This window comes from Acanthochromis polyacanthus, chromosome 16 (assembly GCF_021347895.1).
Source record: "Acanthochromis polyacanthus isolate Apoly-LR-REF ecotype Palm Island chromosome 16, KAUST_Apoly_ChrSc, whole genome shotgun sequence".
In the NCBI taxonomy this organism is placed as follows: domain Eukaryota; kingdom Metazoa; phylum Chordata; class Actinopteri; family Pomacentridae; genus Acanthochromis; species Acanthochromis polyacanthus.
Genome location: NC_067128.1, coordinates 34,966,425 through 34,992,259, shown reverse-complemented (window position 1 = coordinate 34,992,259; position 25,835 = coordinate 34,966,425). Strand labels below are relative to the sequence as shown.

Below are 25,835 nucleotides of genomic sequence, written 5' to 3'. Positions count from 1 at the left end.
TTTGGCTCAAACAACGACGAATGGTGCGATCTGACACTGATGTACCTTGGCCTTGGAGTTCACCTTTAATTTCTTTGGAGGTTGCTCTGGGCTCTTTGGATACAATTCCAACGATCCGTCTCTTCAATTTGTCATCAATTTTCCTCTTGCGGCCACGTCCAGGGAGGTTGGCTACTGTCCCGTGGGTCTTGAACTTCTGAATAATATGAGCCACTGTTGTCACAGGAACTTCAAGCTGTTTAGAGATGGTCTTATAGCCTTTACCTTTAAGATGTTCGTCTATAATTTTTTTTCGGATGTCCTGGGACAATTCTCTCCTTCGCTTTCTGTTGTCCATGTTCAGTGTGGTACACACCTTTTCACCAAACAGCAGGGTGACTACTTGTCTCCCTTTAAATAGGCAGACTGACTGATTATGAGTTTGGAAACACCTGTGATGTCAATTAAATGACACACCTGAGTTAATCATGTCACTCTGGTCAAATAGTTTTCAATCTTTTATAGAGGTACCATCATTTTTGTCCAGGCCTGTTTCATTAGTTTGTTTTTTTAAATAATTATGTTAATGAACAATTCAAAAGTAATGGCTGTTTTTGATTATTTAATTTTCAATAAATTTTTATTTATTGTTACTTTTGTGAGTTTCAAGTGATTTCAGTGAGAATTGTGGGTTTTTCCTTCTTTAACTGAGGGGTACCAACAATTTTGTCCACGTGTGTATTTCACACTGAGCGTCTTTTCTTTAGAACGTAAAAGCAGATTGATTTACGGCACAGACAGATGCTGCTGTCGTAAATTAGACCGCACCGTCATCCACCATGTGTGTCGGTGTGGAAACTAAACTGCAGACTCAGTTAGAGTTCCTCTATACCAGTTACAGTTGCTCGATGTTAGCTAAATTTTCTCCATGCTAGCTGAAGTTAATATTATTTGTTAAAGTTGCTCTATATTAATTAAAGTTGCTCTACATTAGTAATAGTTGATATTATTAGTTCAAGTTTCTTCATTCTTAAAGTTGCTCTAAAGGAGGTAAAGTTGCTCTACATTAGTGAAGGTTGGCAGTGATGCAGCTTATAGTCTGGATCCACAGATTTATTAAAGGTTTCTGTATCATCACCAGATAGCAGCACGGCATCACTGTAACCATGACAACAAGTGAACACTACATCAGCTGCCTGCTGACGATTACATGATTACGATCCGACTACAAATCCACCACTGTGGACCATGAATTTTTTAAAGATTTCATCCCTCGGAATGATACAACGACTGAGCAGCCTTAGCGGAGCACTGCGCTCTCTGACTGCTTTTCTGACCCGTTTTGTTTTTACTGTTGACGTACATTTTTATTGATCAAACTGTGTGAACTTGTGTGTGTGTGTTTGCTGTGTGTGTGTGTTTGTGTGTCTGTGTGTGTTTGGAGCCCCAGCTGAAAGCAAACACACTTTAACCTTCACCTGCTCTGTGTCACAACTGGCTGATTCCCACTGAGCAGGACATCATCAACGCTTATCACATGTCAGTGTGTTCACCAGACACACACGCACGCCTTGATTTCACTGAACACACTAACCCATTTCAGTCCAGTTTGCTCTAGTTTTCCTCGGTGTGTTGTGAAACCTTCATGTAGCCACAGATTCAGAGATCACAGAGGCGGCTGTCTGTTTACAAGACATTTTATTTTGAAATTCTACATCTGAAGATGCGCGTATCTTTACATGGATCATAATTTCATGTTTGTACATCCTGTTTCACTATCATTCAGAGTTTGGGGTCACTTAGAAATGTCCTTATTCTTGACAGAAAAACATGTTTTCGAAGTAGATAACATGAAATTTACCATAAATCCAGTGTAGACATTGTTAATGTGGTAAATGATTATTCTAGGTGGAAACAGCTGATTTGTACTGGAATATCTCCATAGGGGTACAGAGGAACATTTCCAGCAACCATCACTCCTGTGTTCTAATGCTACATTGTGTTAGCTAATGGTGTTGAAAGGCTCACTGATGATTAGAAAACCCTTGTGCAGTTATGTTAGCACATGGATAAAAGTGTGAATTTTCATCGAAAACATGAAATTGTCTGGATGACCCCAAACTTTTGAACAGTAGTGTAAGTCACCTTTTCCCTTTTCCTTGATCCTTAGGCCCATTTTCCCTTTTTATTCTGTCCTCTTAACATGTTTTCATTCATTGTGGGATGCAGCATTACTTTTTTAACGCCTTCTGTGCAATTATTTAACAGAGTTATTCTCGGTTTAAGACTTGTAAATGTTTTTCTCCATCCTAATCACACAGAAGCTAACTTCTAAGCAGTACGATGCCCTCAGAGGTGTCCAGTCGATCTGCAGGTGGAACAGCGGGGCCTCTACTCACCTCTGACTTTTGCTTTGATTTCAGTCCAAATGCTAAACAGGGAAACCCCAGCGGGTGAAGTTTGCATGACCTCTGCTCTCTGCACCTTGCTCTGGTGGAGGACAGAAAAGGAGAAAACAGAACAGGAGGAGAGAGAAAAAACAAACACCCAGACTCAGATTCATTCCATTTGGCAGCAGGTTTTTAGCTTTTTGCCAAATCCTCACAAACCATTGCAACACGTGGAAAGCCGTCTGCAGAGAGAGGAAAAAAACCTGCCTTCTATTTTTAAAATCCACCAAAGAAACACAGTTTTTTAGCTGATGCACAACATGTGTCTGACATTCGGAATTTCCTTTCATAATGAAAGCTGGATTCCTGTTTGTGTGCAGTCACATGTTGCACTGTTCACCTACAAACACACACATCTGGACTATTTCCAACACGTAACGTTATGATTTCTGCGTGTTCTTACAGTCACTTTAACTGCATGGATTCCTTCGTCGTGCTCTCATTCCTTCCATTACCATCAGCAGATACATTCCTGGTTGACCTACATCACATCAGACTCACATCCTGTTTTAATCCTTTCCATATGGAGGGATCCTGATCCTCCACCAGGGGGCAGCAGAGGTTGTCTTGTTGATGTCTGCATCACTGTGGGTTTCAAACATTTTGTTGCATTAGCTAAAGTAAACCTCCACATGTAAGAAAATAGAGCAGGGGTGTTAAACATGGGGCCTACAGGAGGACTTAGCAAAGTGTAAAAATTACAGAGGAGACATTAACTGCAGATTGTAAATTAGTAAAACTATTAATTTAAAATAATTTCTAGGCCATGACAAGTTGTTTGGATCATCAAGTAAAATGTTCATTGTTGTTTTGTCGTTTTGTGTCTCATTTTTGTAACGTTTTGTCTTGTTTGTCTGACTTCTGTCTCATGTTTTTGTTGCTTTGTGTGTCCTTTTTGTCTTGATTATGTTTTTTTTGTTGTTTTGTGTTTTGCTTTATTCGTTGTTTTGAGTATCGTTTTTGTCGTTTTGTGTTTTTTTTGTCTCACTTGCGTTGTTAGCCAACTATTTGTCATTTTGTTTCTTGCTTTTGTCATTTTTTTTGGATAATTTTTGTTGTTTGTTCATTGCTTTGTCGCTTTATAAGTTTTTTTTGTCAAATTTTTTGTCTCTTGTGTTGTAGCGTTTGTCTCATTTTTTCTTGTTTTGTTTCTTGCTTTTTTCATTTTTTGTCAAATTTTTATCACTTGTATATTTTTTGTTGTATCTTTCAAACTTTTTTGTCTATTTTTGCCTCTTTTTTGTTTTGTTTTGTGTCGTTCATCTCATTTTTTGTTTTTTGTGTTGATAATGTCTGACTGTTGTCGCTTTGATCATAAAGTAAAATCCTACATCGTTCAGTTCCACATAGCTGTGACTAAATTATGTTCCTTTGCAGACACTCTGATGTGTAAGTTGTGATGTTTAAATGATAAACTGAGGCATAATTTTGTTGAAACTGAATATATTTTTCCTAATAATTTTCAGTTTGTTCATGATGTTTTGTACAAAGTTCCTTAAATGTGAAAATTTTGCACTAAAAGGAAAAATGTGTAATTGTGGTGATTTATAGGTTATTATGCTGTGATTTTACTGGTCACTTGAGATCAAATTGCGCTGAATGTGGCTCTTGAACTAAGATAACAACAGTAGTAAGAATAAAATAAAACAAAATATGCAAAACAAAAGTATCGAGATCATATTAAACTCTAATTAGCACATGTAGGACAGTGTGCTAGTGTGTCAAATCTGATCTATGACCACTGAAAACTAAACACTGCACTCATGGCTTCAGCAAAGAGAGAAGTGGGGGTGCTGTCTTTGTAGACAATGTTTCATTTTTTCTAATGTTAGGAAAAGTCATCAAATTTCAAATTGACAAACAGTAATTTAAGGTTTTTCTCTGCTATTAAACATAGTGGACCCTGTGACAGCACAAGAGTTACAACAGCACATGTTGCTCATGTGCAGAGCTGTCCTCTAAACTTCTGCTGTACCTTGAAGAGGTGAGGGTAGTATTATTTTTGCTCCAAAGGGGCAGTAGAGAACTATTTATAAGGCGGTATCCAAACACAAAAGTTGGTCATTGATTCTAAAAAGCAGAAGGAAATCGGCCTCATCATTACCCTTAGATTTAGGATCCTCTGCAAAGTCAGGGAAACATCCAAAAAAAATAATCATTTGCTTTAGCAGTTCCGATGAATGTTGTTTTCTTTCACCTAAAATATCATCGAATAAATTGAAATAATAAATGCAAGAAGGAGCAGCGGTTATTCATGTGTCTGACACTGACAAAGACAAAGCAGATGAAGTGACATGAGAGGCCAGATTTGTGAGGAACTATTGGACAGAAATCAGTTTTAGCAAGTGACTGATTAGTTGTAAGAATGGGAAAATGAATATAGGAATCTATAAAGTCCACGAAGAAACACCTACATGCATACATCAGCGTTCAGAAGTTTGGGGTCATCCAGACTATATCATGTTCTCCACACTTTTATCCATGTGCTAACATAACTGCACAAGGGTTTTCTAATCATCAATGAGCCTTTCAGCACCATTAGCTAACACAATGTAGCATTAGAACACAGGAGTGATGGTTGCTGGAAAAGTTCCTCTGTACCCCTATGGAGATATTCCATTAAAAATCAGCTGTTTCCAGCTAGAATAGTCATTTACTGCATTAACAATGTCTAGACTGGATTTATCATTCATTTAATGTTAACTTCATTGACAAAAACTGCTTTTATTTCAAAAATAAGGACATTTCTAAGTGACCCAAACTCTTAAATGGAAGTATATGTGAATTAAAGTTGCTCTATATCAGTTAAAGTTGATCTATATTAAAGTTGCACCATACTAATGCTGCTCTGTATTAGTTAAAGTTGATATTATTAGTTAAAGTTGCTCTATATTAAAGTTGCTCCATATTAGTTAAAGTTGCTTTTGAACAGTAACATACATGCATATAAATAATAGATGATGATTGCTTTTAATATAGCAATTTGTTGAGAATTTTCAACAGCAAAAAGCTAAACATGACCAGATTCTTTTGCATAACAACAACAAAACCCAACATAACTCCTCAGATTTGCCCAGAAGACTTCATCATACCACCTTAAGTTTGATTTCTTGTGCATTCTGCAGAGACTGTTTTGGCTGTGGGTGTTATTATCCAGAATGCTCAGAGCCAGCAGATGCTCCCTCAGACCTGCATGGACCCGTAGCGGCGGCGCTAGCAGGCCCTGCCCATCGCTGGAGCTACTCAGTAACCCGAGACTCCAGCTGGACTGGAGAGGCAAACCCCAGGGAAGGGGCAGAGCCACAGAGGGGTGTGTGTGTCTGTGTGATGTGAGCCTGATCGAAAGAAAAAGAAAGCAAATTAAAGGGGCGTGCATGTTAGGGGGGAAAAGGGGGGAATTTGTGAGGAGGGAGTTTCCAAAAGTTTTTAGGAGGGTGGCACGCATTGTACTGGAGTCTGCTAGCAGGGCCTCAGCGCTGACATGAAGGCTGAGATGCTCACGTGTTTGTTTGACATGTTTGATTAACTCAACACTTGTTGGTCTGATGGTGGACTTTGGAGCTGAGGAGAGGAGAGAAGAAGGGAAGTATTTGACTAGAAGGAGAGGAAGAATGGGATAGAAGAGGCAAAGGGTTCCACTTGAGGCGATGGACTAAAGGTGACTGAGGTGAAACTAGTGGATGGACATGGGCAGAGAGCGCCTTACCCTGGGACTGCTGCTGCGTCTGAGCATTCTGCTCACTGCTGTGTGTGTGTGCATCCACGTTTACCTGGAGACAGGTTGGCAGGGCTTCCAGACACCGCCGGGACGTCCTCCTCAATCTAAGCAGAAGTCAGGCCAACAGGGCAGAAGGGGGCAAGTGTCTGCAGAGTCAGAGGAGAGGGGCATTAAAAGGAGAATCTCTTATGTTCACACGCTGAAGAAGGACAGAGCATCCAGGAAGAGGGACAGAGAGGACCCCTCACCGGCTCTACGTCCACACAGAAAGGTAAGTTTGACATCCTTCTTAGTTCTTAATTGCTGCGATTAGGATTCTTGTAAGGTTATCTGATCCTAAATCGGTGTAGCGGGAGACAGAACGGCTCAATAAGAAGCTTTCACTCCATCTCTGTGAGTCACTGGCTTAAAGCTGGGTAATCCCAGGAGGGTGATGAAGGAAGAACAGGCAGCAGAATCAATGCATGTTCAATGAGCGCCTCTGAAACGCTTTGAAGTCATAAAAGAGGGTTTGTCACTTGGGGTTTCTAGCACTGCAAAAACCGCCCGCATTTACAGACAGACAGACAAAAGTTTAGGGTCACCCAGACAATTTCAAAGCAAACATTCAGAGTTGTGGTTATTTATAGATTGTGTTGTGATTTATTGGTCCTACTCATTTGAGATCAAATATGTCTTTCAGTACACACTTTTGAATGGCAGTGTATATTCATTAAAGCTGCTCTACATTACTTAAAGTTGATATTAGTCATTACAGTTGCTTCATATTAAAGTTGCTCTTTATTAGTTAAAGTTGCTCTAAATAATAAAGTTGCTCTACATTATCATTAAAGTTGCTCCATATTTGTGAACGTTGCTCTATATTATTGTTAAAGTTGCTCCATATTTGTTAAAGTTGCTCTATATTATTGTTAAAGTTGTTCTACATTAAAGTTGCTATATAATAGTTAAGTTGCTCTGGAAGAGTTAAAGTTGCTCTAAATGATAAAGTTGCTCTACATTATCATTAAAGTTGCTCTATATTCGTGAAAGTTGCCCTATATTATCATTAAAGTTGCTCCATATTCATTAAAGTTGCTCTATATTATCGTTAAAGTTGGTCTATATTAGTTAAAGTTGCTCTATATTCGTGAAAGTTGCCCTATATTATCATTAAAGTTGCTCCATATTCATTAAAGTTGCTCTATATTATCGTTAAAGTTGGTCTATATTAGTTAAAGTTGCTCTATATTAGTTAAAGTTGCTCTATATTATCATTAAAGTTGCTCTATATTAGTTAAAGTTGCTCTATATTATCATTAAAGTTGCTCTATATTAGTTAAAGTTGCCCTATATTATCATTAAAGTTGCTCCATATTCATTAAAGTTGCTCTATATTATCGTTAAAGTTGGTCTATATTAGTTAAAGTTGCTCTATATTATTGTTAAAGTTGCTCTATATTAGTTAAAGTTGCTCTATATTATCATTAAAGTTGCTCTATATTAGTTAAAGTTGCTCTATATAAGCTAAAGTTGATCTTTTTAGTTGAAGTTGTTCTACAAGAAAGTTGCTACATAATAGTTAAGTTGCTCTGGAAGAGTTAAAGTTGCTCTGAATGAGTTGAAGTTGACCCACACTACCATTCAACAGTTTGGGGTCAGAATCTCTAGACTGGGTTTCTGATTCATTCAGTTTTATCTTCATTGAAAAAAAAGTTCTTTCAAAAGTTGCAAGTGACCTCAAACTTCTGAATGGTAGTGTACATGTATGACACATGTCTACAATTTAAACAGGTGATAATGAGCTGCAGATGAAACTCTCCTCTTGTATCAGAGTCAGCTCCAACAGTGAGTCCATTCAAACACAGAGAAAATGTGACTAAAACACACTAAACAACCTCCAGGAGCTTGACCCCTGACCTCTGAAGGGTGTGTCAGCGCAGCAGCTTAACAAAACCTTCAACTACTCTCCCTCGTCTCTTCATGGATTTGATTCATCTCCGCTCCTTTTCTGTGTTGTCATTTGATCTCCTTGTACATCCATCTCCCTTTTGTTCCCTTTCACTGCCAATTTCACTCAAACATCCACACACAGACTAGCAAATAGAGCAACTCTGCCTGTAGCTTCCTCCTCTCCACTGTACTGCTCCTTATTAGCTAAAGCTGCTCTGCATTAGTCAAAGTTGATACTACTGGTGAAAGTTGCTCTGCATTGAAGTTGCTCTGCATCAGTTAAAGTTGCTCTGCATTAGTCAAAGTTGCTCCATATTAGTTGAAGTGTTACGGCGGGTGCTCAGGCTCAAGTGCAGGGAATGAGATTCAGAACATGAAAGCAGTTTAAAGGAATTTATTACAACACCAAACTATACACAAAACAACACTCTGAACCAGAAATGACTGCAGAGCTGAACGGAACTTGTAGACCCCCTAGGGGACAGGCGGACTAACTACAGGAAGTAGAAAACACAAGAAACAGAAAATAATACCAAGGCAGGAATTCTCGGCTGGAGTAATTCTGAATATCAAAATTCCCAAAGGACAAAATGAAACTAATTTCTAGTAAAAGACACAACCACTAGAAATAACTGTAACCCCAGAATTTATAGTAACTGAACACCCTGATATAATTAAGCAGCCTCCTCTCTGCCGTTCCGGGGTGATAAGCGGTCGGCTCGCTTTAGACCTTTACCAACATAAAAGCTAACTGGAGACAAAAGCAGCAACAGTTGCTGCGTTTTAAATGCCATGCAGATCGCTGCAGGGCTGCTCCACCACACTGTGAGATGGGCACCATTAATATTACACGCTGCCATATGCTCACACTCCCTGGTTCTTAACTCAGAATTTGTCTCCTAAGATGCCCTGGAGGCGCCCTGATGAAGTTCCCGTGTCATATGCTGCTGCCGTTTAGCTCCCTGTACCTCCATGTCTCCTTGCTCTCCTCCCTCCAGGCTCATCTCCAGGATCATTGCTGCTCTTCTGCTCCGTCATGCTACCTCGTCCCTGTTCTTCCCGCTTTCATCCTTCAACCTGCTGTCTGCCTCAGTTTAAAACCTCACACTCACCTCCCACTTCTAACCCATATTTCTCCTGTTTTCTCTCGCCGTGGCTCCCTGCTTTCTTCTCTGTGTACATATTTGTGCACTGCAGATGAAATAATGGGCCGGAAAGCAGGACTGTTATGCAAAGAAAGGAAGATGGCTCTGACTTCTGCGGTGACCTTGATGAAAGGCAGTGGAGGGACTTGAGAAAATATTGTGCAAGGTGGAAAAAAAAAATAGCAGAAGCTGGAGGAATAGGACCTTTAAAAATACATATTTTCAGTGGCTCTTTGTGCAAAACTTGACTTCAGAATTTCTGCATTGTGTCAAAACCAATTGTACTTCTGTCAAACTGACAGTATGCAGACATTCTTCAAGGCCAGGCGTCTTATCCTGACATGAAGTTTGACATCAGAACTGTTTTAATTGGAGGAAGATTTCAGCTTTCTGGTGCTGCAGTGCTGAGACAGAAACTGGTAGCACTTGACTCTTATTGTCTCTCTGTTCGCAACATTACCCAAAAACACACTAACGGATTTGGATGAAATTTTCAATGAAGGTCAGAAATGACACAAGGACAAAGTGATTAGATTTTGGCAGTGATGCGGCTTACAGTCTGGATCCACGGATTGTTAAAGATTTCTGTATCATTGTGAGATAGAGGCACAGCGTCACTGTAACCATGACAACAAATAAACACTACGTCAGCTGCCTGCTGACGATCACATGATTGTGATCCTACTAGGGCTGCAACTAACGAAGCGTTGAGTAATCATCTGAGCACGATACGTCATCAAAAGCGGAAGTGAGCGCGAAATGCAACAAAAATCAGCGTCTGACCGGAGCGGGGAACACGGACGGACATCGGCGCTGCATCGTGCATGTATTATGTATGCACGGTGCAGTGCGGACGTCCACATTTAGATACAGCTGTATAGTAAACGCTGACATCCGCGATCTATCGTAACTGCGAATGTAAGCCGATGTCCGTCCGTGTTCTGCGCTCCGGTCGGACACTGATTTCTGTTGCATTTCGCGCTCACTTCCGCTTTTGATGACGTATCGTGCTGAGACGATTACTCGAGGCTTCCTTAGTTGCAGCTCTAGATCCTACTACAAATCCACCACTGTGGACTTCTCTGAACTTATCCGTCGGAAATGATACAAGAAACCACTGATTAAATTGTGGGGTTGTTTCTGAAAATTGTAAAATTACAGATTTTTGTTTGTTTGTTGTTTTACAGTGCAATTGCTGTTGGGTGCAATGTGCAAAACATCCCAAAATATTATAGGGATTGAGACTTCTCAGGTGTGAAATGTCTGTTCTACTGTTGCTGGTGGAGGATTTTATATTTAAATTAGGATGCATGAAATCTAATCCCACTAAATGTTGTTGGTAAAGTCGTGGAATATGTGATCTTCTCTTTCAGCTGATCGAGGCAGTCAGTAGAATAATCTCTGGTACAATAGAAGGAGACACTGATTGGATTTATCACCTGTTGATGGCATTACATAGCGTCTGTATTCATGGAGTTTTAATTGTGTCTCAGTCCGCATTAAGACACAGATATAACCACACAGCTGTCTGGTTCACACCATGTATTTCACTTTATCTCTGTGATTGATGACACCTTTTACCCAAAGACTACGAGGTTTCACAGCTTCACAAACACACCAGCTGATCCGTCACCTCCGCTGCAGTTTGACAAAAACTTCAGGATTTTTTTCTTTTCTCTTGTAGCTTCGAGGCATGTTCTGAAAAAACGAAGCGAGAACTCATTCAGGCAAAAGGCAAATCTCTTCTCAAAACTCTTTCAGGAGGCTGTAGTGTAGGAAAGGTGACAGGACAGACTGTGGCTGACAAATCCTGTCTCAGTTAATAAACTCTGAACGCGTGAGAGAGAGAGAAACAGCCTCGGGGTGTGTTTTAGTAATAACTAATCTAAAGGAAATCTAATCTGTTAGCTGTCAGACATCCACATAAACACACACGCGTCTTCTTTAATCATTTACCTCGTGCAGGCTTCGCTCCCCACCGGGGGAAAGAGGAGAGGGATGAGTTGGTAAATTATAGACAGACAGTGAAATGTGTTGGCCCAAACAACAGCAGCAGGGATGGAGGGAGGAAAACGATAAACGCAGCATGCACTGATGACTCAGCCTCCTGGCTTTAACACGGTAATAAACAGACTAGTGGCCTTAAGCCACAGTGACACACACACACACACACACACACACACACACGTCTATCTGTGGAGTTGAAACCTATTCTGAAAACAGCTGCTGCTGACGCCTCAGAAAGTCACAAGAAGTCGTCAAACAACATCATCACTTGAAGAAATAAACTTTCTCTTTTACAGTTTTCTGCTCCATATTCATCAATAATAGATAATAAACTATCAAAGTCTTGATTGGCTCAGCTTACACATCAATGGCACCATTTTTATTCCATGTTTTATGTGTTGTTTGCTAACCCTACTCTAATCACAGTAACAGGGTTGCTAATCCATGCTAATGTGATCTTTTTCTCAGCAGTAGAAGCTAGATATTTAGCTAGCTGTTACTGCTGACCAAGAGGACAAACTTACTGATGGAAAAAATTAGTCTGATCCTGATAATATGAGGTAGAGTGAGACATTCAATCAAGGCTGACAATGTTTTGGAAATATGAAAAATGGAAGAGAGGACATAGCTTTGCTCTACTCATTCTTTTTGGGAAACAGTTTGATGATGTTGACGACAAAAACAAGATGGAAAACAACCAAACAAGACAGAAAATGACAAAAAAGACACAAAACGGCAAAACCAACACACAAAATGACAAAAACAAGACACAAAATGAGAAAAAGATGAGACACAAAACAACAAAAACGAGACACAAAATGACAAAAAAGAGAAACAAATGCCAAAAATGATCAGTCAGTTTGTCCTCTTGGTCAGCAGTAACAGCTAGCTAAATATCTAGCTTCTACTGCTGAGAAAAAGCTAGCATTAGCATGGATTAGCAACCCTGTTACTGTCATTAGAGTAGGATTAGCAAACAACACATAAAACATGGAATAAAAATGGTGCCATTGATGTGTAAGCTGAGCCAATCAATCCTTTGATAGTTTATCTATTATTGATGAATATGGAGCAGAAAATTGTAAAAGAGAAGGTTTATTTCTCAAATACTGTGAAGCCCAAATGTCCTCCAATTCCTGTGAATCTCACTTTACTGATGAGATCTCTCTTTCCAGCCATAATGCTCTGAGTCCACGCTGAACAACGGTTCATCTCTGTCAGTTCTTGTTCACAGCAGATGACTGTTTCTCCTTTTGTTTGTGTCCCTGAGCTTTCTCCCACCTTAACTTTCCTGCTAAAGCCCTGTTGTTGCAGCGAGTTTTTTCTTATCCGAGGAATGCATCTGGATACAAGATTCTATAGAGATTGTAACGCCCCAAAGTGATGCTGGACTTCAGGTTACAGAAATAAACTGGCTTCACTTCACCGTGAACCGTGTTGTTTTAGAGTTACGCAACTTCCGGGTTCCCATATCTGAGCGTTCAGTTTGAAGTGATGCAGAGCTGCAATCTCAACCTGACAAGGAAGTTTTCATTTGTTTTACAGAACAAGTTCTACGCTGCCATTAAAGCTGAAGGGAGAGGATAATATTTAAAGGGAACATTAAAAAGCTTTTCCGTGAACAAGTCATTCACTTTTTATGTGCTATTCTTAAAACACTGTCAGCAGCAGTGACAGAAACCATCACAACCCAGCAGTGAACTGCAACAAGTGTCTGTTAATCTTCATACTGTCGAGCAATTTCAACTTTCCTACGGCGGTGAAGACTGAGAACTTCAACAACTGAAACAGGAGCTTTATTAATTCTAAGGACACATTTTCTCAGAACTGTTTCCTGACAAAAGGAGAATGTTATAAATAACTGCAGCTCTTGCTCTTGATAGTACTCTTTTCTGAGTGCACTCTTGTCTTCTTCCACCACCTTTTAAAAGAGGTCAGACATTAATCTGCTGCATATAATTCTCTGTACATTCATCTGGCTAGTTCTAGCTTTTACACACAGCACCTCCTGTCATAATAAGGGTCTTACAAAGAGCTTTTCTTCAGGAATCCTGTTCCAGCGTCGTTTCTTCCAGACAGTCCGGCCGTCCTTCACACACTAAACCTCAAAGCTCACATCCAGGCAGTTCGTAACCCAGAAGCAAAGTGGATCCTTTCAGTTTTAGAGGATTTTGTAGCATTAAACACCACGACAGCCCACTGAGAGGATCATCCAGTGATGTTAAGATGAACAAATCTGTGTCTTTAACACACTGCCTGTCTAAAAAAAAAGTCACCACTTGGACTGAACTTAGCAAGTAGGTAAGAGCCTTCCATTGGATAATTACTGCAGTGATGAATATGTTTCAGCTGCAACAACTTATTTAACCCTAGCTGATGTTGGAAGACATATCCTGTGTCATGGAAAGGATGTTAATCTGTCTCAGAAGGGTCAAATTATTGGTCTGCATCAAGCAAAGAGAACAATGAAGGAGATGAAACGACTAAAATCAAGTGAAGAACCGTCCAACTAAAACCTGAAGGACAGTGGAGAACCATCATCTTCCAGGAACAAACTCTTAGATGATCGTAGGAAGTCAACAGTAGAAATCACGGCTATTTTTAACAGTGAAAGTAAGAACATTTCCAACTCAAAGGATTGGGACTAAACAGCTGTAGCTCTATGAAAACCATTGATCAGTGAGGCTAAATGGAAAAAAAGTCTTCAGTTTGCTAGGTAGCATAAAGATTGGACTCTGGAGTAAAGGTCATGTGGTCTGATGAGTCCAGATTGATGGGGGCATCAGGGTAAGAAGAGAGGCAGATGAAGTGATGTCCTCATCATGTCTAGTGTCTACCAACCTGTGGGGGTTAGGGTTATGATCTGGGGTTGGTCAGGTTCACCAACTTTATGTTCCCAAAGAATGAGGTCAGCTGATACCTGAAGACACTGAATGACCAGGTCTTTACATCAGTGGAGGTTTTCTTCCCTGATGGCATGGACATGTTCCAAGATGACGATGTAAGGGTTCATGGGGCTCACATTGAGAATGAGTAGATCAGGGAGCATGAGATGGATTGTCCTCCACAGAGTCCAGACCTCAGAACCACTGAGAATCTTTGGGATGTTCTGGAGAAGATTTTGTACCACTCTTCCATCATCAATATAGGATCTTAGTGAAAAATTAATGCAACTCTGGACAGAAATAAATGCTGTGACATTGCAGAAGCTTCTTGAAACGACACCACAGTGAACGTGTGTCGTTCTCAGAGCTAAAGGCGGTTCAGGGAAGTATTAGAGTGTGATTTTTTTCTTTTGTTAAGGCAGTGCATATTTTGAATTCTAAAAAAGAGGATTGCATAAACACTGGCTGACCATTGTGTCCACAGACAACATCTCAAGAATTTATTGTAGCCTAGAGCCTAAATAAATCACTATGACTTTTATTTATCATCCTGCTGATATTGGCAGATTATCAGAACTACAAGCTCGATGTTTCTGTTTGTTCACTAATAGACCAAAGAAAAACGAAACTAATCCAGTGGAGAGAATGAAACAAACACTGCAGTGGCCTTCTAAGCTGACTCTAATTCAATCTCACTAATATTGATGAATACTTTTGATAATGCTAATTGATTTCACCAAAAACTGCCAATAAGCCGGAGCGGCCCGCGTGTTGAATTCCAGTGATTTCGTTTAATTAGATGGGATGCAAAGTCATTTATTTGAGAGGCAAGTATTAATTACTTTTTCTCAAATAAGTAACAGCATGATTGCCAATGAACGTTTCGCTCCCGAGCCTTGATTATTTCAGCGAGAGGCTCCAGCGCGGACCAGAAAAAGCCACTTTGTGATGTCTGCGCCAACCTCTGCCAGCCAGTATTGGGCCCCAGTGGAATTTCTAATGCAGAAACCCACTGACCTTGGTCACGGCTTGGAGAAATTAAAGACTGGGATCGGCAGAGAGGGAGAGAGAGAGAGAGAGAGAGGGACTGTTGGAAAAGAATGAGAGGGGTTGACTTCTGTAATCCCGAAGGTGTGACTTGAGTCAGTTCTCAGGCATCTTTAACCTCCAGCTGGGGCGTCTGGAGAAGCAGGGAGTCACAAGAAATCAACGGCTGAGAAGCTGACATGTCACCTGGGTCACACTCCTGCATTCCCCTCCAGGCTCTAGAAGTGAAAATGTCATGGACATTACCAGCAGTATGTGCTGAAGGCTATGTACTATGACTGGGACTTTCATGCGTTCGTTTTGATTAATTAATTACAGAAAACACACTGTTTGAATTTTACTACCAGCTATATATGTAGTGTATTTAATGTCAGAGCCGTACACCATAACCGTAAACTATGAATCAACTTCAATGTTAGCTTGTACTTTGTCCGTATAATCTATCTTATCATGCATGTATCCAGTTATGTGTTACATGTTCCTTGTTGTCCACTCCCCCTGCATCTTCCCATCCCTCTACCTCTCTACCTTTTCTGTCTCTTTCAACCCACCGTCCAGCAGGCAGATGGGGGCCCCCGCATAAAGAGCTGGGTTCTGCTCAAGCTTTCTTCCCATTAAAGGATATTTTTCTTGCCACTGTTGCCTTAGGGTTTGCTCTGGGGGTTCAGGCGTCTTGAGACAATTTGACCTGTAATTGCCGCTATATGAATAAAACTGAATTGAATTGAAAAAACAAGAAAAGCACTCAGAGAAGGTAGTAGTCCAGCAATGCTGCTCATTCGTATCATTTCTTATGGATGAAATCTTGAATAAAAATGTGGCAGAACTCATGACGCCATTTAATATAGATGTACCAACAGACATAATGACCTTGTGCTGAACACAGGCGTGTGTTATGAATGTGTACGTTATGTATGGATACCGAATCACGTGACTTAAATATCCAGCGGGCGGCGGGAATTGATGGGCTCGGAAGCACACCCAACAATTTAATCAATTTTTCTTTATACGATTTCCGACCGATAAGTCCTGATAAGTCCACAGCCGTTGATCAGTTTTGGACTGTGGGAGAAAGTACCCAGAGAAAACCCACGCATGCACAGGGAGAACACGCAAACTCCATGCAGAAAGATCCCAGGAAGGGGATCTTCAAGCTGCAAGACGAAAGTGCTAACCACCAAGCCATTGTGCAGCAATGTGTCAAGTAACGATCACATGATTACCAGGAGAGGCTTTCCACCAGAATCATGCATGCCTCCATCTCTAAGTACATCCTACTGTCATCCTGTCTTCAGATAAGTAATAAACATGCATTCACTTGATTTAAAAGAAAATGTGACTTATCAGACCATATTCGGGGGACATTCTTCCATTGCTCCATGGTTCAGTTCTGATGCTAAAGTACCCACTGAAGGAACTTTTGATGGTGGGTCAGCATGAGCACCTTCTATTATAGTCAGCATTGAGATTTTCAGTAATTTCTGCAGTTTAGTTTGTTAGTGGGAGTGGACCACATGAGTCTTTGGTCTTATCGTGCATCAACGAGCTTTGGGCACCAAAGACCCTGCTGCCAAAACCTGCACACCAGAAAACGTCATAAAACCAGCTGTTTTGGAGAGATTCTGATCCCTTTTCAAAGTTGCCTAGATGCGTACACTCTCTGCTTTTCTTGCTTCCAACACACCAATAACTGACTGCTCACGTGCTACCTAGTAGATCCAATTAGAACAACTGACAGTGGTTTTAATGTTGTGGCTGATTGGAGTATCGTCTAGTTTTGTCGTCCATTACAATCACCATCGAGACCACATTACTGTTTTGTACCGGTGTTGTGAAATAATGCAGCGCACACTCTTCAAATAAATCTGAGCATAGAGTGTGCATCAACCCAGCACACTTGAGTACATTATAAATGGATAGAATTAGCCTTTTTCTTGTCAATTTGCACCCAGTCACCCATAAAGACAAAGCAAAGACATGCCTTTTGAGATGACCTTATGTGAATTACACTTTTTAAGCATGTTTGTGCCATAAACAAGCAATAAACAGAGACCAGTGGACAACATTTCACAAACAGAAATTTGTGGGATTTGCTGTTCAAGAGATGAAACGTGCAAACGCGCAAGTATAAATACTTCAGGCTTGTCTACAATTGCCGCACAGCGTGCGAAGCCTCCATCGTTTTGAGTGCTATTTCTTGGGTAACAACAACAGCCGAATAATCAGCTTTTAGGATCACAAGCACCTCGAAAGCAGCTTACATAGCGAGGTGGAGTAACTGCGGGCAGATGAAATCAGAGCGATGAAGTAAACATGCTCAGATGTACAAGGCCTTTGATTTCCTACACTTTTAGATCATATCACAGCGGCGACAGTGCAGGCACACATTATGCACACGCTGCCAAACCACCCTGGAGAAAGAACCTGCTCTGCAAAGACACGTAGCTTTACTCGCTCAATGCCAGATTAGTATCCGACCAAAAGAAAACCGGCAAAGAATCTGTGCCAAGTTATGGAGCTTGGAGGGGGAGGAGAACAAAGAGACCTTTCAGATTATCAGTCACCCCTTTTTCTGCAAAGTCTACAGAGATATTACTATTTAATTTCCATGAGCAAGTGTTTATAGGGCTTTTCTAACAGTGAAAAACAGCAGTGAGTGGAGTGAACAGCAGCTACATTGTGAAGCTCCCACCTGGAGGTTTGTGATCCCAGCTTTTAAATGCGTTTCTACACGAGTCGAAGCAGATGATCTAAACCACATGTTGCTGGTGGAGAAACAGGAGCCGCTCACTTCATGTTCCAGCGGCTCTGTTGACTGTGATCACACAAAGACGCCCACTGGAGAAGAGGAGGGAAGAGTCAGTGTCAAACTGTCAAGTGCAGCGTCGCGATCACACAATACTCCCTTCAGACGTGGACGCCTTGTCTGGAACATTCCACAAAGTTCTCCCTCCCGGCTGATATGAATGGGTGCATTGACCTCTGAAACCGGACGCCCCGCGGCGCCCCGTCTTTAGCTGCTCACCTTCACTGCACATCCACATGCACACAGAAGCCCATGAAGGATGTCTTTTTGAGTCATTTTGTCAATTTTGTATCTTTTTGATATAATTTTGTGCCTTTTTGGGTCTTTCTGTGGTCATTTTATGCCTTTTTGTGGTAATTTTGTGTCTTGTGCTCATTGTGTGTCTTTTTGATGCCATTTTGTGTTTCTTTGTGGTTGTTTTGTGCCTTCTTGTGGTCTTTTTGTGTCTTTTTGATGTCATTTTGTGTCTGTTTTTGGTTACAAACACAACAAGCATCACTTTGCCCTAAAAGCAGCAGAGAAGGCCACTGAACCTCGAGAACAGTCATTTTTAAAGAGTGTGTCTGTATCTTTTTATGGTCATTTTGTGTTTTGCTGATGTCCTTTTGATGTCATTTTGTGTCATTTTGATGTCATTTTGTGTCATTTTCTGTTTCTTTGTAGTCATTTTGCATCTTTTTATGGTCATTTTGTGTTTTGCTGATGTCATTTTGTGTCTTTTTGATGTTATTTTGTGTTTCTTTGTAGTCATTTTGTGCCTTTTGTGGTCATTTTGTGCCTTATGGTATCTCTTTGTGGTAATTTTGTATCTTTTTGATGTCATTTTGTCTTTCTGTGTCTTTTTGTGTCTTTTCAATGCCATTTTGTGTCTCTTTATTAATTTTGTGTGTTTTTAATGTCATTTTGTCTGTCATTGTACTCATTTTGTGTCTCTTTGTGGTCATTTTGTGTCTCTGTGTCTTTTTGTGGTTATTTTGTGTCTCTTTGTGTCTTTTTGTGATTATTTTGTGTCTCGTAATCATTTTGTGTCTTTTTGATGCCATTTTGTGTTTCTTTGTGGTCGTTTTGTGCCTTCTTGTGGTCTTTTTGCGTCTCTGTGGTTATTTTGTGCCTTTCTGGGGTCATTTTGTGTCATTTTTATGTCATTTGTGTCTTTTTGATGTCATTTTGTGTCTGTTTTTGGTTACAAACACAACAAGCATCACTTTGCCCTAAAAGCAGCAGAGAAGGCCACTGAACCTCGAGAACAGTCATTTTTAAAGAGTGTGTCATCGGTTTAAGCTTTGTTTGAAACTATTTCCCTCTTGGAAAGGATATTTCTGCCTCCCTCGCTCTTTTTTTTTTTTTGAGCGATAATGAGTATGGAAAGCATATGGAGAGGAAGACACAAAAGAAAAGCTTGCTCAGGACACTGTAAAGAAAAAAGCACTGTCACTCACACCCTGCTTCCCATCTCTTTCAATTTCTGTTTACATATCCAGTAATCATTTATGTGTAGGACACAAACAACAGAAAAACAATGAGCCAAGAGCTGAAATCACCGCCTCCCTCTGTCTATCTCGCTGTCACTCTGCCTGCTTTTCGAGCTCCAGCTCAGGAAGTAAGCATCATATGGTGCTCAGCGTGCTCCCTCTGCTCTTCCCTACTAGTCATCAAACACAGATCTCTGGGATGTCGTCCAGGAAGACAGCCTCACGCTCGCATGGATGGCCTCACAGACGCATGCACAGATTGTAGCTGCAAACAATAAGACGCCGTCTGTCTCTGGCGGCGCCGGCCAAGAGGCCTCGATTCAAACGCAGTGCGACCAGATCAGAGGACGGCGTGTTTCTCAGCTGCGTCAATCATTCCTCATCCAGCGTGAACCATTCCAGCACCTATGAGTCTGTGCATTTATGAATGCATGCATGAGTGAAGTTGCCATGATCCGACTGGAAAGGGGACTGTTTCCAAGGCAACCGCAAGTTCCACAGAGATTTAAGTTGATGGTATGTGCAGAGGCAAGTCAAAGGACTCCACAGAACACACTGACTTCCAATGTGTTTGCGTATCTGAGTGCATATGTGCTGCAAGTGCAAAGAGTGCAGCTTCGGAAACCACAAATGACTGATAGAAATCTGCCAAGCCAAGTTACACACAGCGGTGAGCGGTATTTGGTTTATGTACAGCTCCATTAACAACCACGATTTCCCCCCGAGGCTCTTTGTAAAAGATCGTGTTTGAATGGCTACAGCAACACATACATCATGTGGGTCTGTAAGCTACTGTGCAGCTCATACCTGCATAATCTTGTTTTGGAAGATCTTGCCGTCACACGCGGCTCTGGCTGTGGAGTGTGCAATCGGCTGTCTTTGTTTATTCTCACCGCTCGACGCTTCAGCAAATGATGAGCAATCACAACAGCGCTCTTGAGAGGTTTTTGTCCTTGCTGCTTGCCAGTGAAAGAAATCTATCCCATCCTTTTATGCCGGCGTCCTCCAATCACCAATCTGATGAAGAGATGTTTCATATCACTAATTAAGTGTCTTAATTTCTGTCATTTAGTCTCTTTCATGCCACTTCATCTAAAATTGAAAGCTGCAAAAACACATCCCCTATAGAATCATGTGAGAGTTTCTGAGAGTCTTCTGCAAAAACAAAATTTGAAAAAAAAAAAAAAAAAGGGAAAACGCTGAAGTGCTGCTCACAGGTCAGGTTTGATTTCAACTCGACAGACGCAAAACGCTACTGCCATGAAGGTGATGACACAAATTACAGGGTGAGATTGTGCGGGTCTTCGATCAGTTCTGATTTTCACCGTGTGGGAGGAAGCTGCTCGTGTCAAGTTTGTCTGCAGAATGAAGAATGAGAAAGTGTTATGTAAGAGAGTGTGGAGCATGAATGCAAAGCCTCAATTCAGAAAATTCAGAAGTCCATTTTACTCCAAGGCTGCACAGTGGATCGATGGTTAGCAAGATGATCCTCAGTTTGTGTCTCGGCCTTCGTGGGATCTTTCTGCGTGTTCTCCCTGTGCATGCGTGGGTTTTCTCCGGCTTCCTCCCACAGTCCAAAAACATGCTGAGGTTAATTGGTTACTCTGAATTGTCTGCAGGTTTGAATGTGAGTGGGATTGTTTGTCTGTATATGTAGCCCTGTGACAGACTGGTGACCTGTCCAGGGTGTCTTCTACCTTCATCCTGATTCAGCTGGGATAGACTCCAGCCCCACGACGGAAAAAGTCGGAACTCCGGTGAAAATGTAAACAAAGCCGTTCTGTGCATCACGTTATCAATCAGTTCTTCGGAAAAGTCATGAATGCCAGTCACTTTCATGCATGTATGAATCATTTTACAAGAAGATCACAGAATATGTTGTGCTGTTTTTACAACTTGATCACACTTGGGAGCCATAATGAAGGGCAAAAAGTTAGTGAATGTAGCACAATCCAAAGTGGTGTAGAACCAGCAAATGGAAACAAAGCCGTCTTTTAGCTCCACATGACGACGTATTGGTCCGCTCCACTCGCCAACTACTTCCATTTAACCAGTTCCGACGTAAAGCTGTAATGAAACCGTAGGTTGAGGACGTCGTAAACCGAGGACACCCTGCATAGATAATGGATGGATGGATTTTACTCAAATACGAAATTTCTAGGACAGAGTCAAGTCGTTTTATTTATATAGCACATTTAAAACAAATTGCTTTCCTGTGTAAAATTACAAATTTACCCAACGAGGTTAAAAATAAGCCTGTGCAGTGGGATTCATCATGTAAACTTACTTAAGTAATTGAAATTGCACAAAAAATAGAGCCAGTTTTTTCACTCAGACACTAGTTTGTGCTCGTCCAGACAATTTCAAATATTTCATGAAAACACACACATCATCATCAATTTGCTCGATGTAAGCATTTAAAGACAAGAATGAGAAATGTCGTCTAAAGAGCCTCAAAGAGGTTTTAAGTGATTTAACTTAAATCATGTTGTTGCAGGATGGAACTGAATCAGTTTGTCTCTGGTTTTGGTCTCTCTGGTTTTTCATAGGATGATTATGTAAATCAAAACATGAATATAATATTTGACCGGCCTTATCCTTTCAGAATGTGAATCGAGATTTGCACAGCAGACCAATATTAGGCTCAGATCAGACCTATTAGTCTGTGTAATATTCCTTCACAAACCAAGCCAAGCCAAACATGTAAGAATATTATATTAAGTGAAAAATAATATATTTAAAGGATTGATGGGCTTCCAGTATGGCATATAGAGGATAATCACAGAGAATCCGCCTTGCTAAGCCCTATCGTTCCCACTAATCTGGGAGATGGGGAGACTAGATGCAGCTGTCCTTACTTCCTGCAGTGTCATGTCTACTGGCTCGTCGGCCAATCCCAGCTCACTGCCAGAGTAGTGCCAGAGACAGAGAGAGTATAACAGAATTAAAGCAGAGGATTACGCTGATCTTTTTCAATAAAAGCAGTAATCTCAGAAGAGTTCCGTTTAAGTCTCAGAGGCACAGCGAGCCTATAGAGGAGGAGGGGTGGAAGTGTTTGTGAAAGGAAGGAGGAAAGGAAAAAAGACACTGGTGGCGAAGGCACAGATGGTGTGGATGGAGGATGAAGAGATTGTTCTCCTCTCTGTACTGTTTCTCATTTAGAGAAGACGTCTGACAAGTTCCACATCTGGGATGAATTTATTGTCAGAGAGACTGGATGAGCAAATGTACACTACTGTTCAAAAGTTTAGTCACTTAGAAATGTCCTTATTTTTTGAAAGAGGAGCATTTTTTTTAATGAAGATAACATTAAATGAATCAGAAATCCAGTCTAGACCTTGTTAATGTGCTGAATGGCTATTCTAGCTGGAAACAGCTGATTTTTAATGGAATATCTCCATAGGGGTACAGAGGAACATTTCCAGCAACCATCACTCCTGTGTTCTAATGCTACATTGTGTTAGCTAATGCTGTTGAAAGGCTCATTGATGATTAGAAAACCCTTGTGTAATTATGTTAGCACATGTCATGGAAAACATGACATTGTCTGCATGACCTAATTGACTTTTGAATGGTTTTGTACATATCAGCTGACTGAAATGAGTGGGGGAAACATTGGGAGAACAATTTGACCAAGTTGCAGCTAAATCTGTTCATAAACTGCACAGACCTAGTGTTTTCATATAAGAATGCTGCATTCAACATTGAAAACATCTAGAAGTCTTGAAACCTCATGGTGTTCCACAAGGCTCAGTCCTTGGCCCGCTTTTACTTTCAATCTAAATGCCTCATCTCTCCCAGATTATACAGAATCATGAATAAAGGTATCAATTTTAAAGAAAAACATGAAATTGTCTGGGTGACCCCAAACTTTTGAATGGTAGTATATGTAGCTGTTAACTGGCTGATCCCCTTTGTAGGAAATAATTAAGGAGGCTAGAATCAGAGTGGTCTAACCCACAAAAATCCAAACTGAGTTTTATATAATTTCTGTATACTTTCTGGTCTAGATTTTAGTGGCTAAGTGATCTAACCCACAACCCAAATACAGCGTTACAGTGGGGCTTTGAGTGCTAGACCAATCTTGAAATACAAAACTCATTTTTCTAACCAACTACAGAAAGCAGGATAGACCACTCTGCTTTCAAACCCTTCATTTTAGATGAAGATTTTGCACAATTAAAAATAAAACAAACTTGTAAACTGCATCACAGTTTTTTAACCAGTTGTTTCCAATCTTTTTGGCTTCCTAAACAAAGCACATTTCAGATGTCTATAAGTTGTTCGCTGCTCCAGCCAATTTTTCTCTCTAAATTTCTTCTATGGTTTTATTGCAATGAACGTTAATGAGATGTAAAAGCTTGTCTAACCCACAACCCGAATATAGCGTTACAGTGGTGCTTGGAATGTTAGACCATTCTTGAAAACACAAAACTTTGAACCCAAATTTCGTCAACCAAACACTAAGATTGCATCACTGAGGTGTCAGACAACTTTCACAAGTATAAAAATATGTCATAACAAACCACACTTGAGAACAAAATTAGACAACATCCATAAACTATTCAATACTGTCAAATATTTTGCCATAGAGTTTGTCTAAACTTATATCATCATCTAATGTTGCATCCACAATGAGAAAAGGTTTGTCAAGAATTTCTTGAATGACTAGTTTCAAACCACTGCTAAATGGTGGCAGGTTTCCTTCACAAGAAATACTGATGACAGTGAAATGACTTCTGCTTCACAGTAAGCAAATAAAAGGACATAGCGCATGACATTTACCAATAAAAACGACTTTTAACTTTGAATACAGATCTCTGTTTTGACCCACCTCTGGTGTGTAAACCCATTAAACTTTACACTGACCCTTTAGGTCCAATAGTCTGTCAGTGAGATGGCTTATATACTAAAACCCAATCGTCTGTCGTTTGTTGTCACACAGCAAACATCACCACCACCGCCTGCCAAAGCTGAGATTGGTTACCATGGCAACAATAATCAAATAACAACTGGTGTCCGACACTTAGGACCTAATGAACCTCTCAAATAACCATAATGGAGAAACAGAGGGAAGTGAAGAAAAATGAAAGCGAGATGGCTTCTGGTGTGAGACCAACATCAGTAATCATGTCATTACAATGACGAACACAGTCCAGTTATTTCTTTTGCCACTGCAGCAATGTTGGAATAATGCAATAATAAAAGCTTGTATTTATACAGCACTTTTCTTAACAAAGTTACAAAGTGCAAACTGAAAGAAAAACAAATGTACATACGAATGATATTTAAAAAAATGAAGGAAATAGGAATATAAAACAGAGGTCACAAAACAATCAGGTCATAACACAAAAGGCAAACAAGAATGGGATTTTAACACTGTAAAATATCACATATCCATTAAGGGTTTTAAGATAAGAGAACGATAAGAGAACGTTTTCAAAAAGAGATGCAAAAGACACTGCAGTTGTTTCCTGTCTTAACTCAAATGGCAAAATAAGTCAGTTTGGGTGCAGCATTAACAAGACGATATCTTGGAATTGCCAACCGAGCCCCATTTATAACCTGACAGAGCGTCCCAGGACATAAAGGCATTAAAGATCCTTAATGTAATCTGAAACGAGGCCTGTTATTGCTTTAAAAGTGATTAAGAGAGAAATCAATGCAGAATTTCACAGGTAGCTGCTGTAGATTGGCAAATAGCGCAGTAATGTGATCATATTTCTTAGTGCCAATTGACATCCTGGCACCAGCGTTCTGAAGCAGTTTGAGTCGGTGAGTGGGGCTGACTGATGCTGGAACAAAGTGTGTTGGAGTAATTGAGGGCAGAATTCAATGCAAATCAGTGGCAGATAGGAATGACCAAAATTCAATGATTGTTATTGGTCGAAAGAAACTTAACTTGACTAAACACTCAGCAGTCTAGCATTGAAAGAGAGATCAACATCAAAAATAACTCCCAAGATAAGGAGCAAATTGCTTAATATTGTTGGTCAGGTGATCAAATTTACAACATGCTAGTAGAGGTGTTGGAACCAGTGACTAAAACATCACATTCATTAAATTGTACAAAATTTTCTGACAATTGACATTTTGCATGATTACAAGGCTACTGAGGTGTCAATTTGAATGGTAATGTATCACTATGTCATCTGCGTATAAAAGGTGGAAGATAATATGATTCTAAATGATCTGGCTGAGATGAGGATTTAGATCGAAAATAGAAGCGGGCCAAGGATAGAGCCTTGTGGAACACCACGATTAGACCAACCTGGGTTTCTGGATTTCGAGATGGCAGAGGAGAATGGAATGATGTTGAAGGCAGTGTTCAAATGTGAAAACTGTGAAAACACTACGATGGTGCAGTTTCCCCATGAGGAAAAAGTTTTCCCAG

General features: G+C 40.4%; 1 protein-coding gene and 1 long non-coding RNA gene across 4 annotated transcripts in view; one reads left to right on the top strand and one right to left on the bottom strand.

The window, feature by feature from the left end:
• Positions 1-1,658: 1,658 nt before the first annotated feature.
• On the bottom strand, positions 1,659-9,185 carry LOC110962936 (uncharacterized). Of its 3 annotated transcripts, none has more exons than XR_007947534.1 (3): positions 9,048-9,185; positions 2,833-6,293; positions 1,659-2,469 (listed from the first exon to the last, which is right to left on the bottom strand). It is a non-coding gene; the product is annotated as an uncharacterized LOC110962936 (long non-coding RNA). The 3 variants fall into 3 exon arrangements; XR_007947533.1 differs by having other exon boundaries at positions 1,659-3,014; positions 6,200-6,293; XR_007947532.1 differs by having other exon boundaries at positions 1,659-6,293.
• mettl24 (methyltransferase like 24) overlaps positions 6,110-25,835 on the top strand; it is a 61,653-nt gene continuing 41,927 nt past the window's right edge. Inside the window, exon 1 of the mRNA XM_051960827.1 lies at positions 6,110-6,418. Coding sequence (XP_051816787.1) covers positions 6,110-6,418 — 309 coding nt within the window. The remainder of the gene's footprint in view (positions 6,419-25,835) is intronic.